This window comes from Antechinus flavipes, chromosome 1 (assembly GCF_016432865.1).
Source record: "Antechinus flavipes isolate AdamAnt ecotype Samford, QLD, Australia chromosome 1, AdamAnt_v2, whole genome shotgun sequence".
NCBI lineage: Eukaryota > Metazoa > Chordata > Mammalia > Dasyuromorphia > Dasyuridae > Antechinus > Antechinus flavipes.
In genome coordinates, this window is record NC_067398.1 from 150,728,317 (window position 1) to 150,743,053 (window position 14,737).

General features: G+C 32.2%; 1 protein-coding gene across 10 annotated transcripts in view; it reads left to right on the forward strand.

Annotated features, from left to right (window-relative positions):
- ERBIN (erbb2 interacting protein) overlaps positions 1-14,737 on the forward strand; it is a 169,924-nt gene that overhangs the window by 69,640 nt on the left and 85,547 nt on the right. For all 10 annotated transcript variants that reach the window (XM_051991400.1, XM_051991412.1, XM_051991426.1 and 7 more), the window contains exons 4-5: positions 3,640-3,837; positions 9,164-9,281. In XM_051991400.1, the coding sequence (XP_051847360.1) occupies positions 3,649-3,837; positions 9,164-9,281 (307 nt within the window). In that variant the 5' untranslated portion in view covers positions 3,640-3,648. The remainder of the gene's footprint in view (positions 1-3,639; positions 3,838-9,163; positions 9,282-14,737) is intronic.

Here is a 14,737-nt window from a genome sequence, read left to right on the forward strand (position 1 = left end):
ATATTACAGGTATTATTTTACTGCTTGGTGGCATGTTTTCAGGCCTGGGGTCAGGAACACTTGAGTTGGAATTTGTCCTCAACAACTTACTAGTTGTGTGATCCTGGTTAAGCCATTTACTCCTGGGTGTCTCCGTTTCCTCATCTGTAAAGTGATCTAGAGAAGGAAATGGCAAAATCACTTTTGTTTCTTCACCAAGAAAACCTAAATGATGTTACAAAAATTCTAATATGATTGAAACTGAACAACAACAAAAATTTTACAGATGAGAGAACTTTCAAGTGACTTGCCTACTTTTGGCATCTAGATTAAGATTTGAATCCAGTCCTTATTGATCTAAAATCTTTATAAAAGTAAGGTATAATATTAGTTTTTAGATATGGAAAGTGTCTTTTCCCCTTGCCTTTATAATATCTCTTCATGCAAATTTAAAAAAAAAAAAGAAAATTTCATTTTCATAGTTTAACCTGATCTATTTAAATATATTGTTGATGCCAAAAATGGAAAATGAATTTTAAAAAACAACATTGACAAACATTAGTATCATTTTCTAAGATAGTTGAATTGCTATAAATCAGTATGTACAGTAGGGAAATCAAAATCTAGACACTTAGAGATGAGATGGGGAGAAGTTTTGGACTTATCTATATGGGAATAGAGGAATATATGTTGAAGATGACATAATTTGAAATACATAGAAAGTCAAATTTTAAGGTACATAGGAGAGAGGAAAGTACTAGGAATCTGAGAAATTACTCATTTTACTCTGATTTTTAAAAAATTAGTAAGTACTTAAATTCCTGCTTTCCTACCTCTACAGGTTTTTAAAGATAATCTGAATACATCTTTTTTTTAATATAGCTTTTTATTTATAAAACCTATGCTTGGGTAATTTTTCAACATTGACCCTTGCAAGACCTTCTGTTCCAACTTTTCCCCTCTTTCCCTCCACCCCCTCCCTTAGATGGCAAGTAGTCCAATACACCTTAAATATGTTAATGTTAAATGCAATATAGGTACATCTTTATACAGTTATCTTGCTGCACAAGAAAGATCGGATCTAGAAAGAAGATTTAAAAAAAAAAAAAACCTGAAAAGGAAAAGAAAAATGCAAGCAAACAATAACAAAAGAGTGGAAATGTTCTGTTGTGGTCCACACTCATTTCCCATAGTTCTCTCTCTGGGTGTAGCTGATTCTCTTCATTACTGAACAATTGGAACTGGTTTGAATCATCTTATTGTTGAAGAGAGCCCACGTTCATCAGAATTGATCATCATATAGGGTTGTTGTTGAAGTATATATATATATGTATATATATATATAATGATCTCCTTGTTCTGCTCATTTCACTTAGCATCAGTAATCTGAATACATCTTGAGAACATTTTTGTTAAAGACTCAAGAAGAAAACCATCAGCTTTTCACTGTTGATATTCCATAGGAAACTATTTTGTTTTAATCATATGGGGGACTTAATGGAATAATTGTGCTTTTTGATTAATGATTATAAGGAATAATTTATTTAGTTGAGGGGGATGTACCATCTTGGATGTTTCTGTAATCTTGAATTGCAGTTTTGTAGTATTGGTTTCTCTCATGTAGGAACCTCAAATTTAACATGTTTAAAATAGAACTGACATTAACCTGCAAACCTTATTTTTCTTCAGGACTTGGCTATTTCTGTTTAAGTTTACAAACTTGGAATCAACTTTGAGTCTGTCTTTTATCTCCTGAGGATTTAATTCCTTGCTTCCATTTCTATACTTCTCACATCCATTCTTTCTTTCTGTTCATACAGCCACTACTCTACTATAGGATCTTATTATCTCTTTTCTGAATTATTGTAATAACCTCCTAATAGCCTCCATTTTGTCATTAATTTTTTTAAAAGTAACTTTTATTTTACTTTTTGGTAGTAACAAGTTCACTTTCTTCATTAAAAGCAACAAAATAAAGCCAAGTATATTCTCACATTGATTGTATTTTTTAAAAAGGATTTTATTCATATAAATTTGTAAAGGTTTTTTAATTATGTCTGCTGACCTCTGATTTTTATTTTCAGTGTCCTCTAACAGAAATTTTCCATATACTGGTACAAAATTGTCAAGTCATATATAACTTGTAACCTTAGTGAGTTATTTTTTTTTTTAATTTTTTTTTAATTTTTATAGCTTTTTATTTACAAGTTATATGCATGGGTAATTTTACAGCATTGACAATTGCCAAACCTTTTGTTCCAATTTTTCCCCTCCTTCCTCCCACCCCCTCCCCCAGATGGAAGATTGACCAATACATGCTAAATATGTTAAAGTATAAATTAAATACAAAATAAATATACATGTCCAAACAGTTATTTTGCTGTACAAAAAGAATCAGACTCTGAAATAGTGTTCCATTGGAACCGGTTTAGTTCATCTCATTGTTAAAGATGGCCAGGTCCATCAGAATTGATCATTATATAGTATTGTTGTTGAAGTAGATAATGATTTCCTGATCCTGCTCATTTCACTCAGCATCAGTTTATGTAAGTCTCTCCATGCCTTTCTGAAATCATTCTGTTGGTCATTTCTTACCGAATAATATTCCATAATATTCATATGCCGCAGTTTTTTCAGCCATTCTCCAATTGATGGGCATCCACTCAGTTTCCAGTTTCTGGCCACTACAAAGAGGGTTGCCACAAACATTCTTGCATATACAGGACCCTTTCCCTTCTTTAAAATCCTGAGTGAGTTATTTCTAAGACATTGAGCGATTGTGACTCATTAGGCCTATGGTCATATATTTAGCATGTACCAGAAGTAGGATTTTGAACCCAGGTCTTCCAAATTCTAAGGCCAGTCACCCTTTCTACAATGGCTCTCATTCATATAAAATGCAATTTTATAATAAATTTCAATTATACCTAGAATAGACACAGTTAAAATCCCATTCAAGTTACCGTGATAATCAGCTATTTTAAAGATATGAATGTTTCAAAATTTACCCCTTTTTTAAAAAAATTACATTTATCTATTAACAGAACATTTTAAACTATTGCTGTTTGCTCTAAAATTGGGTTAGAGCTTGAATTTTATATAAGATTCAGTAGATAAGAATTTGATCAGGAAAGTCATTTGCATTCCATTTTATTGGATTTTGGTGTAATAATTTATTGGTAATTGTTTACTTTTTAATTCTAAGCAAGAATTTGTTTTTCAGTTTACCTCATTATTTCCAAAGACCTCTTTTCATCAATGCAATTATTTTCCCCACTGACATATGTTGCAACTATTCCATGAGTTTCATGAGTTGCTGTAGCCCAGGGGTTCTTAGCTTAAATCTACAGACATTGAAGAAGTCCACAAGTTGATTTCAAGGGGTCTCTGTATATATAAAATATTATTTTATAACATTTAGATAACTATATTGATATAACTGATTGCTTTGTACATTTGTAATTTGTAAGTATTTTTCTTATTTAAAATCATTCTCCATAGGGAGCTATAGACTTCACCATACTGATAAAAGGATCCATGACACAAAAAAGAACCTTGCCTGGAAACAATGCTTCTTCACTTTCACCTTAATGAGGCAGTAATTTGTAGAAGAAATTTTCAGTCTCATTTTAAAATTTATTTTTGTTTTGAATTTTACAGTGCCTGAAAATGACTACAAAGCGAAATTTGTTTGTGCGGTTGGTGCCATGTCGTTGTCTTCGAGGAGAAGAAGAACCAATCACCACTCTTGATTACTCTCATTGCAGTTTAGAACAGGTGCCCAAGGAAATTTTCACTTTTGAAAAAACCTTGGAAGAACTCTATTTAGATGCTAATCAAATTGAAGAACTTCCTAAGGTATGTTTTTATTTTATTTTCTGATTTAACTTTGTTTACTTTATGTGTTTTTGAGAATAGCAATACAGTAATGTCCATAATGCTATAATTACCATTTGGATTTAGAGTTCACCTTCTTTTTTTTTTTTTTTTTTTTTTTGTCTCAAACTAATACTAGAAGACTTTAGAAAAACCGGTTTTTGTTGTTGCTGTAGTTTTGGAGAATTTATTTTACAAATTACTTTACAAATGACCTGGAAATCTGCAATTTACTTGTTGTGATCATTATGGAAATGTATTATTTCTTGATGCAGTTGAATTGTTAGAATGTTGGATATCATTTAATTTTAAATTGATAGGATGCTATTGTTAAACTTTTTTTACTGAAAAATTTATCTTATACCTTCTTAAAATTTGGTTCTTTTCTTCATTTCCCCTTATTCTTTCATTGCTAAATCTGTCTTTTTCTTATTCAATCCTTTTGAATTTCTTTAGACAGTGTTAATTAACCAACGCTCCTTTCTCTCTGCTCCCACTACGTTCTGTGATAATACTCTCTCTTGATTTTTCATCCTGCCTTTCTGATCACTCAGTCTCTTGAGCTTCTGTAATCATAATCCATTTTCTGCCCCACCTGGATGGGTCTACATAATTACTGTTCTGGACCCTTTATTATTTTCTCTTTACATTCTTTTTTTGATGATCTTATAAATGTGCCTAATTATTCCTCTGCTCATGATTTAAAAGTTAAGTTCTCATCAATCTCCTTAAATCCAAGTGCAGTATTGCTAAGTGTCTGCTAAACTACTTCATCTAGATACCACAGAGTCCAAAATTGTCTAAAATAATACACCCCAAAACCTGCTATTCCTTCAAACTTATTTCTGTTACAGGGACCTCTTCTTTCTGTTCACTTTTGACTGTGACTTCATTGTATTCTTTGACTCTTTTCTTTCTAAACTTATACATTTTATTATTTGTGAGGTCTTGTCAATTTTATAATCATACCTTTTTTCTGTTAATTCCATTTCTCCTGTTTAGACTCCTCTCACCTCTGGCCTCTAAAATTACCATAACCTGGTTGTCTTCTCTGCTTCCAATCTCTCTTTTCTGATTCATCTTCCACATAGTTGTCAAAATAATTTTTTCAGGGCTCAGGTTTTATTATCATATTTTCTTGCTGCTTCTAGAATAAAATAGAAAATTCTCATCTTAGCATTTAGAGCTCTTTATGTCCAACTTATATTTGTATACCTCTTTCATATTATTATTCTCCTTGACAATGTCTGTATTCTAGCCACATTGAAACTTGCTGTTCCCAAACTTAGCATTCCAATTCTGTATTGCAGATGAGTTCAAATAAAAATTATCATCCCATCCAGAGATGGTTTTCACAAACTTTATTACCACTGATACTGATATAGGAGAGAGAGAAAAGCTGCTATCATGGGCGGTTTCTGTGTGGTATTCTATGCACACAGTTGGCAGTACATTGGGGCACAGAGATAGGGAATCCATATTCTAGCTGAACTCACAAAGACCTTGAGGGCTTCATCTTATATATCATTTCAGACAAAGGAGCAATAGCATGGTATTGTGAGAGTGTCCTGTTAAATATAGGGCAATAAGATGGAAATATCTTCTAATTATCTCTTAAGAAGGAGGTGGGAATATATAGCAACAAAAAAGGAAGAAGATAAGTTCCAAAGAGTACTAAAGTGAGATTTAGGGATATACTAGTCACAGTTTTTATCACATAATAATCTTCTACTTCCTTCTCTTTGCATATATATTGCATGATATATAGACATATATCATGAGGTGCATCTCATTCTCAATTTTGTTTATTAAAATCCTTTTTTTCTTTCCAGGTTTATGTTTTTTTTCTTACTGCTAACCCTACCCTTACTTCTCTTTAGTTTTCCTTGGATTTATTTGTCTGTTTTATCTAATTTGCTCCTGAATAGAATGTAAATATTAAAGATAGGTGGAGAATAGAAGATAAAGTAACTAGAAATACAGTTCTTTTTCTCAAGTCTCTTTTCTAATTGTTATGATATGTAGACATATCTCAGAGATACTGTGGGTTTGGTTCCAGACCACTGCAATAAAAGAAATATTTTGCACTAAATGAATTCAGTGAATTTTTTGATTATCCACTACATAGAAAGGTTATATTTATACTCTATTGTAGCCTATTGAGTAAATATAATATTATGTCTAAAAATATTTTTCATGTATGTCTTAATTAAAAACACTTTATTTATTAAAAATGCTAACCATTATTTGAGCCTTCAGCAAGTTTTAATCTTTTTGCTGATAAAGGGTTTTGTCACTTCTGACTGATCAGGGTGGTGGCCACTGAAAGTTGGGTGACTTTTTCAGTTTCTTAAAATAAAATTGCAGTTAATTTTGAGTCTTCTTTTCATTTGAATATTTATGGGCCTTTGTAGTGTAATAAGTTACCCTGATTTTAATATTATTTATCTCGGGGTATATGGAAGCTAGCAAACAGGAAGAGAGACAGAATAGGTGGTCAGTGGCCAGTCAGAACACATATAAACTTTATTGATTAAATTTATTACCATATATAGAGAAGAGCAAGAGAGTAGGGGGTCCTGGCCCGACCATCCAAGCACTCTGCGCCCTCCCGGCCCCAGCGGGTCCCCTGTAACAGCAGTTTGTGGTATCTCAGAAAAATACACTATTAACATCAAAGATCACAGATTACTCTAACAGATATTACCAAATGTAAAAGAGACACCATGTGAGCATGTGATATTGGAAAAATAGCATCAATACATTTGCTTGATGTAGGATTGCCAGAAATCTTCAATTTCTTTAAAAAAAAATTTGTGGGATGCAGTAGGTCACAGTGCAATTAAATGAAATATGCCTGTACTAAATGACTTCAATGTGTGTTGTTATAAGGAACCAAAATAGATAAATGTTATTCAATTGCAGTAATTGAAATATAAACCAAAGGGAGGGAATTACTAGTCTTTCCTCTGTCTTCATTAGGTCCCAATTTGAATGGAAATTTGGAAAACTGGTTTCTAATTCTTATGACATCTTTCATTCATTACTTTGTCTCTACTCACTCCACCATGTCATTTCTGGTTCTCATTATGTCTTAAGAAAGCTGTAATAAGCTGTTAACTGTTGTCATGATTCCAGGATTTTTCCTATCTATCCTTCACAAATCTGCTAAGGTAATCTCACTACTAATACCAGCCAGCAGTAATAATGAAAGCAGCTAATATTTACACAATGCCTACTATGTGATAGGACAGAAAGTTTTTAAAAAAGGTCACATTTTATAAATATTATCTTATCCTCACAAAAACCCTAGGACTTAGGTACAAATTTTATATCTCCATTTTATAGAAGAAGAAACTGTAGCAAATCGAATTTGAAGGACTTGTCCATGGTCACACAGCTAGAAAGTATATGAGACCATAATTAAACTAAGGTCTAAGTGATTCCAAGTATGGCACTGTATTCATTGAGATTGTAGTTCTGATCATATTACTTTCCTTCTCCAAAAAAATTATATAGCTTTCTGTTTTCAATAAAAGTCAACCACAGAGCCATAGACTTAAATCAGGGTGGGACATAATAGCCATCTTCCCATATAATCATAGGTCTAGGGCTTTAAGGGACCTTAGAAGTGATCAGATTTGACATGCTTATTTTATAGATTAAGAAAACGAGGCCTAGGAGATGAAGTGCTTTGTACCAGATCATACAGTCCATAAAAAATAGGATTTGAATTATCTTTCCATTATTCTTTCCAATGTACAATGTTGTATATTCTTCATTTTCTAACATTTAATGCAAAGCAATTTGCTTCCTTACCTTTTTTTGTATTAGCCTACCTAACCTTATTTAATATTTCTCCCCTATAGTCACCCTATATTCTAATCATGCAAGATTACTAGCTGTTCCCCAAATTTGACATGTATTATAGGGGAGAATTACAAATTAATTTGTTTCACAAACTTTATTTGGAAAAGAAAGACTTGAAGTGAAAAAAAGACACAAAGCCCCTCACCAACCTTATTATAATTGTATTATTTTATTCCAATATATGCCCATTTTTCTTATGAAAAGTAGAATTATTCCTGATTTTTCACCTTAGTATAGGGAAAGGAAATTAGGAAGCCTGTAACTAGTGGGAAGAGTATAAAGCAAGGATCAGCCAGCTACTTCAGAAAGTTGACCCAGTACCTGTTTTTGTTCGGTCTGCAAACTAAATACTTTTTGTGCATTTTAAAATGAAATTTCATTGTATTTATAAATCTGAAAACCACTCAGCTTGTGAGTCATATATAAAAAGACAAATTGATGCTGGGCACAGGTTGCTGATCTTCAATAGAGAATTAGAATGAAATTAATTTTAAAAAAACCTTTATTCAGTAACTACACTGTCCCAAGAATTACTCTTAAGTGTTGGGGATATAAATATAAAATTGAAACAGTCACAGCTCTCAGAGAACTCACATTCTGATCGGAGCAAATCCAATTTGCATTTAAAAAGAAAGTTGACATTTATATTCAGTTCATTATAGATGGAAAACTCAGGAAGGTAGAGGAAGTATTAGGGCAAATGATAAGACCATAGGATCTTGGGAGTAAGTAATGTGACCCTACCAAGAACATAGTGGGTTCAAGTGTAAGGAACTCTGGATTCTCTCTGACAGGGATCATAGGACTAGCATCCAACTGGAAGCAGGCTCCCTTCCCTTCTGGGAATTTGGCCTTTGGGAGGTGGAAAGGCTATGGCTCCCTTTTGTGGTAGTAATGCTACTTTCTCTTTATGCCACCCATTGATTTGGGAAGACAAAGTCCTTGGCCTCCTTCTAATATTGGTGACTGGTACCAAATCAGCATAGAAATAAACTGTGTGATAAGATTTCCTTAAAGTTTTTGATAAGCTGACTAGAGATGGTATTCCATAGATTTACATTTTAGAGGGACTAGGAGTTTGCCAATTTAGGAAGTTGAAAGCGATATAAAAACCAGGCCATGACATTTGTTTGATCCATGGTTCTCTCAGCCTTTTTTTTCCCATTTAAGTTCTTTTATCATCTTTTGACCAGACTATTGTAGAAAAGTCTTATAGCTTTCTGCTTGATCCCTTTTCAATCACTCTTCCATAAGCATATTCTCATTTTCTTTCTCTCTCTCTCTCTCTCTCTCTTTCTCTTTCCTCATGTTTTCTCCTCTCTCAAATTGTTAATATTCATTATATAAGAGGATAGAAGCAGGTTTTTTTTTTAATTGTATATGTGTATTTCAAAAATTCTGGAAGAAAAGATATTTTCTTTCCTTTTTTTTTCATCAGCAACTTTTTAACTGTCAGTCTCTACACAAACTGAGTTTGCCAGACAATGATTTAACAACATTGCCAGCATCCATTGCAAATCTCATAAATCTCAGGGAACTAGATGTCAGCAAAAATGGTAAGTTATTTAATTTTTTATAGTCAAATATATTAAGAAGCTCCTGTAGGGCTATAAACCAGAGAATATGCAATTTTTAAAGTTTTGCTTTTTTACATAAGATTATTGGTTAAAATACTTTGTAAACAAAATAGTACAATAGCTTTGATATTTAACATATCAGCATATTGACCTTGTGTTTGCTAAGTAGTATTTAAAATATATTATTATATAAGCATGCTATATTTGTTATTCATATATTATATATTAGACCTTATATATTTAATATGCTTATATATTTATCAATAAAAGTATATTACATTTTGTAGTATTTATTTTACTACTTTATTATATAATAGATATTGTTAATTAAATATATTTAACATAGTATGTAGTATATAATATTATGTAAGTATATTATTATTATATAGGCATTTTATTCTAAATATAAACATTTTAAAAGCATGTCATCAATTTTTGCTTTAATATGCATTTCATCCTCCAAAAGTAAAAGAACCAACAAGGAAAATTTCTGTTCTTCATCTCATTCTTGGGAAGTCAGAAAGAGCTGGTTTCAAATCCTTTCTTAGACACAACAACATAACTGGCTATATGACTCTGGGCAAAATCACATAAAATCTAGCCTTCAATTTCTTCTTATGAAAAAAATTTTGGACTTGAGGATTTTTTTTTCCCCTAGCTGTAAATCTATGGTATTTTATCCAAAAATGGATCTCATTGTGTTTCTCTAAAACTTAACCTTCCTCCAAATTTATTGAAATTTGCCACTATTTTTCAGGTCTTACTAGTTCACATTTTGGAGTCATTATTGACTCTTCCCTCTCATTCACACTCCTATCCTATTTGTTACCAAGTCTTTCTGGTAATTTCTATGTTTAAACTCTTTCTCTTCACCAACTCAGCCTTTTTCCCAGTGAAGTTCTTTTATCACCTTTTGACCAGAGTATTATAGAAAAGTCTTCTAGCTTTCCATTTGTCCCCTTTCCAGTCACTCTTCCATATAACTGACATTTATGTTCCTGAGACATATCCAATTGACTTTTCCCTTCTTTCCAAATGAAAAATCTTTAATGTATTCCTGTTGTCATTCAAAATCAAAATTATCATCAGTTTGTCAATTAAATTCTCCCTAATTTTTCTCCATTATTTTTTCTACTCTAGACAAACTGAGATGCTAATTGTTGTCCATGATATCCATTTACTCTGTTCCATCTTTTTTGCCTATTTGTTTTCATATTTATTATATTTATATATTATGTATATATTATATATATATTATATTTATAGCTCTTTCTCTCCTCCTACCTTTTTTTTTTGCCCTCTTGAAATTACTTTATATTAATTTTTTATTTATATGTCACCTCCACTCTCTCCCCCCCCTCCCCCATGGAATGAATATAAATTCCTTGAGGGAAAGTTTTTTTTTAATTTATTTATATTTTAACCCATTTTAAAAAAAATTTAGTTCCAAATTTTATCCCTTCCTCCAGGCATCCCTCATCCTTTGAGAAGGCAAGCAATGTGGTACTCATTCTACATGGGAACTCATGCAAAACATTTCCATATTTCCATATGCCAGCAGTCCATCCCCCTCTCCTCATCCCCCATCAAGAAAAATAAAGTAAAAAATTTTCAGTCTCCATCATTCATCAGTTCTCTCTCTGGATTGTTGATAGCATATTTCATTATCGTTCCTTTGGAATTGTCTTGAATCTTTGTATTGATAAAATAACTAAGTCTTTTGCAGTTGGTCATCATTACAATATTTATTGTTACCATGTACAATATTTTTCTGGTTATAGTTACTTTGTCTTGCAGTACTTGATATAGATCTTTTTTTTTTTTTTTAAATAACTTTTTATTGATAGAACCCATGCCAGGGTAATTTTTTACAGCATTATCCCTTGCATTCACTTCTGTTCCGATTTTTCCCCTCCCTCCCTTCACCCCCTCCCCCAGATGGCAAGCAGTCCTTTACATGTTGAATAGGTTACAGTATATCCTAGATACAATATATGTGTGCAGAACTGAACAGTTTTCTTGTTGCACAGGGAGAATTGAATTCAGAAAGTATAAATAACCCGGGAAGAAAAACAAAAATGCAAGCAGTTTATATTCATTTCCCAGTGTTCTTTCTTTGGGTGTAGCTGCTTCTGTCCATCTTTGATCAATTGAAACTGAATTAGCTCTCTTTATCGAAGAGATCCACTTCCATCAGAATACATCCTCAAACAGTATCATTGTTGAGGTAGATATAGTTCTTGAATTGGAAAAATGTTTCACCCTTTTGTTGACTATACCACTCCATTGAGGCATTGTAGTTGTTTGTATGGGAATGTTGGAAGAGCCTCTGTATATAAAGAGCTTCCTCTACTCCTTCAGTTAGGCTCCATCCTCTATCAAGTATTTTTCCCATTAGGGCATAATTTTTGTATACAAAGGATAGATAGATATAACCCTAAGTTTTCTCTCATCTCCTTTAGAGTCTTATGGTATTAAACTTAAAAGAGCATTGTGTAGTTCCTAGCTGTTTCTACCTACCTAGAGTAATATGAGAACTACATGTTCACTTCTTTTTACTTCTACCTAGCTTCTTTTCCTTTATTCGTTTATTTTATCTGAGTTGTATGACAACTGAAGGAAATCAGAGTAATCATAGCAGTAATAGCAGGGCCTTCGGCTAAAGGTGCAATGCTTGGCCAAATTTTTAGTAAACTATTCTTATGTTCCTCTAACTATGAATGGATCTTGAATCTACAGCACTTGCTCAGTTTCTCTTTACTGGTATATATTCTGTTAGAAACAGAATATATAGTTGAAATTTTTTAAAGTTAATTTATATCTCTGGAGAAATGAATATCCTATGTCAAAATTAATAAATTTGCAGATCTTATTAGATTTAGATTTCCTTTCTCTCAAATATGCCATTATATACTGATAGATCAGATAGCAGACTAGGCATTCTATTTCCTTCTATCTCTGATTTACTGCAGTTCTGTTACTAATTATCATTGTGAGCTAAGATAACTCATTTAAACTCTCAGAATCATAGTTCTTTTCTCTTATGTAAAATTTATTTTAGAGAAGAGAAGATAGTTCCCGGTTTTTAATTCTGTGATTCTGTTTTCCTTCTAAATCATACTTCACAGAAATTTAGTTCCTGTATTGGGCATCTAGCATGGTTCCTTGTGTATGGTAAATGTTTAATAAATGTTATTTGAACCACTTCTTAATTCCAGCAGTTTCTATTTAGATTCAGATTAACCAAAGATGGTCTCCCGAAACATTTTGTACTTATGATTCATTTTTATACAATGTAAATTTATCACTATTAAGTGGAGAATATAAACTACTGATTTTACAAGTTGATTAGGGGACTTCATAAAACATTACTGTTCCAGGAAAGAAAAGAACTTTATAAGTAGAATATTTGTCATAAGGTTCAAGTAAAGCTTTTCTCTACAATTTTTCTTATTATATGATAAACGTTTCTACCTATTTTATTTTTAAAATATTTTCTTATTTTTCTCCAATTATATATTAAAACAATTTTTAACCTTTGGTTTTGAGTTCCAAATTGTATTATTCTCTCTCTCTTTCCCCCTCTCTGAGGTGGTAAGCAATCTATTATATATTATACACATATTTAATCATGGAAGACATTTCTATATTAGTCATTTCATATATGGAGACTCAAAGTAAAAAAGAGCAAATAGTATGCTTCAATCTGTATTCAGATAGTTCTTTCTATGGAGACAAATAGAATATTTCATCATTGGTCCTTTGGGATCGTCTTGGATAATTGTATTACTGAGAATAGCTAAGTCATTCACAATTCTTCATCATACAATATTGTTGTAACTGGGTAGAATGTTCTCAGGTGCACATAATGAATATGAATATGTCAGACTTAATCACAGAACTTCCTCACTGTGAGGTTGAGTGTTTACCATATTATGTTGCTTCTTGCCAATTGAGAGGATCAGTTATTATTTTGTTAGCATGGCTGGCACTGGACTGCATGCCTCTTTCATCCAGGTGCAGTAGACCTTTCCTGCTGGCCTTCTAAGTTGTCTTTGGCTGGAAAGTTATTTTACCCTGTCTTTTTGTTGTTTCTGCCACTTCAAAAATCATAGATCAACATCTCATATCCTATACCAAAATAAGTTGAAATAGATACATGATTTAGGCCTAATGGGTGAGACTATTAGCAAATTAAAAGAGCAAGAGATAGTTTACCTGTCAGATTTTTGGAGAAAGAAGAAATTTATAACCAAAGGAAAAATAGAAAACATCAAATGCAAAATGGATAATTTTGATTTCATTAAATTAAAAAGGTTTTGTACAAACAAAATACAGCCAAAATTAGAAGGTAAGCTGAAAGTTGGGAAAAAATTAAAACAACTCTGAGGTACTACCTCATACCTATCAAAGTGGAAAAGAAAATGATAAATGTTGGAAGGGATGTGGGAAAACTGTGACACTAATGCATTGCTTGTGGCATTCCATTCTGGAGAGCAATTTGAAACTATGCCTAAAAAGCTACAAAACTGCATATCCTTGATCCAGTAGAGCCACTACTGGTTCTTTATCCCAAAGAGATATTTTAAAAGGTGAAAGGATTCACATATGCTAAAATGTTTGTAGCATTTCTTTTTGTGGTGGAAAGGAATTAGAAAATGAGGAGATGTCCATCAATTGGGGAATAGCTGAATAAGTTATAATATATTAATATAAGGGAATATTACTCTTCCATAAGAAATGATGATCAGGCTGGTTTCAAAAAAGCCTGGAAAGACTTATATGTACTGATGCTGAGTAAAGTGATTAGAATCTAGAGAACATTGTAAAGCAAGATTCTGTGATGATCAGTCATGATAGACTTTGCCCTTATCAGCAATACCATGATCTAAGATACTTCAAATAGACTTGGATTGCTATCTGCAATGAGAGAGAAAACTATGAAAATTGAGTGCGGATCAAGGCATACTATTTTCACCTTTTTGAGGAGTGAGTGGAGGAGATTTGCTTTTTCTTTTTCATATTTTTTTCCTTTTGTTCTGATTTTTCTTTCACAACATGACTTAATATGGAAATATATTTAAAACAATTGTACATGTATAAACTATGTCAGATTGTTTGCTGTCTTGAGATAAAAAGGGGAGAGGGAAGAAAAAGAGGGAGGAAAAAATTTGGAACTCATCTTACAAAAATGAATGTTGAAGATTATTTTTACATGGAATTAGAAAAATATGCTTTTAAGTGGGGGAAGGAAGGGAAAGATCAATGCACATCTCACCACCACCACTAAAACATATTGTACAACAAAATAATAGTAATCCGTATTTTGGCTGTTCTGAAAATGTTTATGTAATTCTGAATTATAAGTCCATTACCCTCTCTCAGAGGATTGGGCAGAGGGATGATGAAGTATTTCATCATTATGTTTTATCATC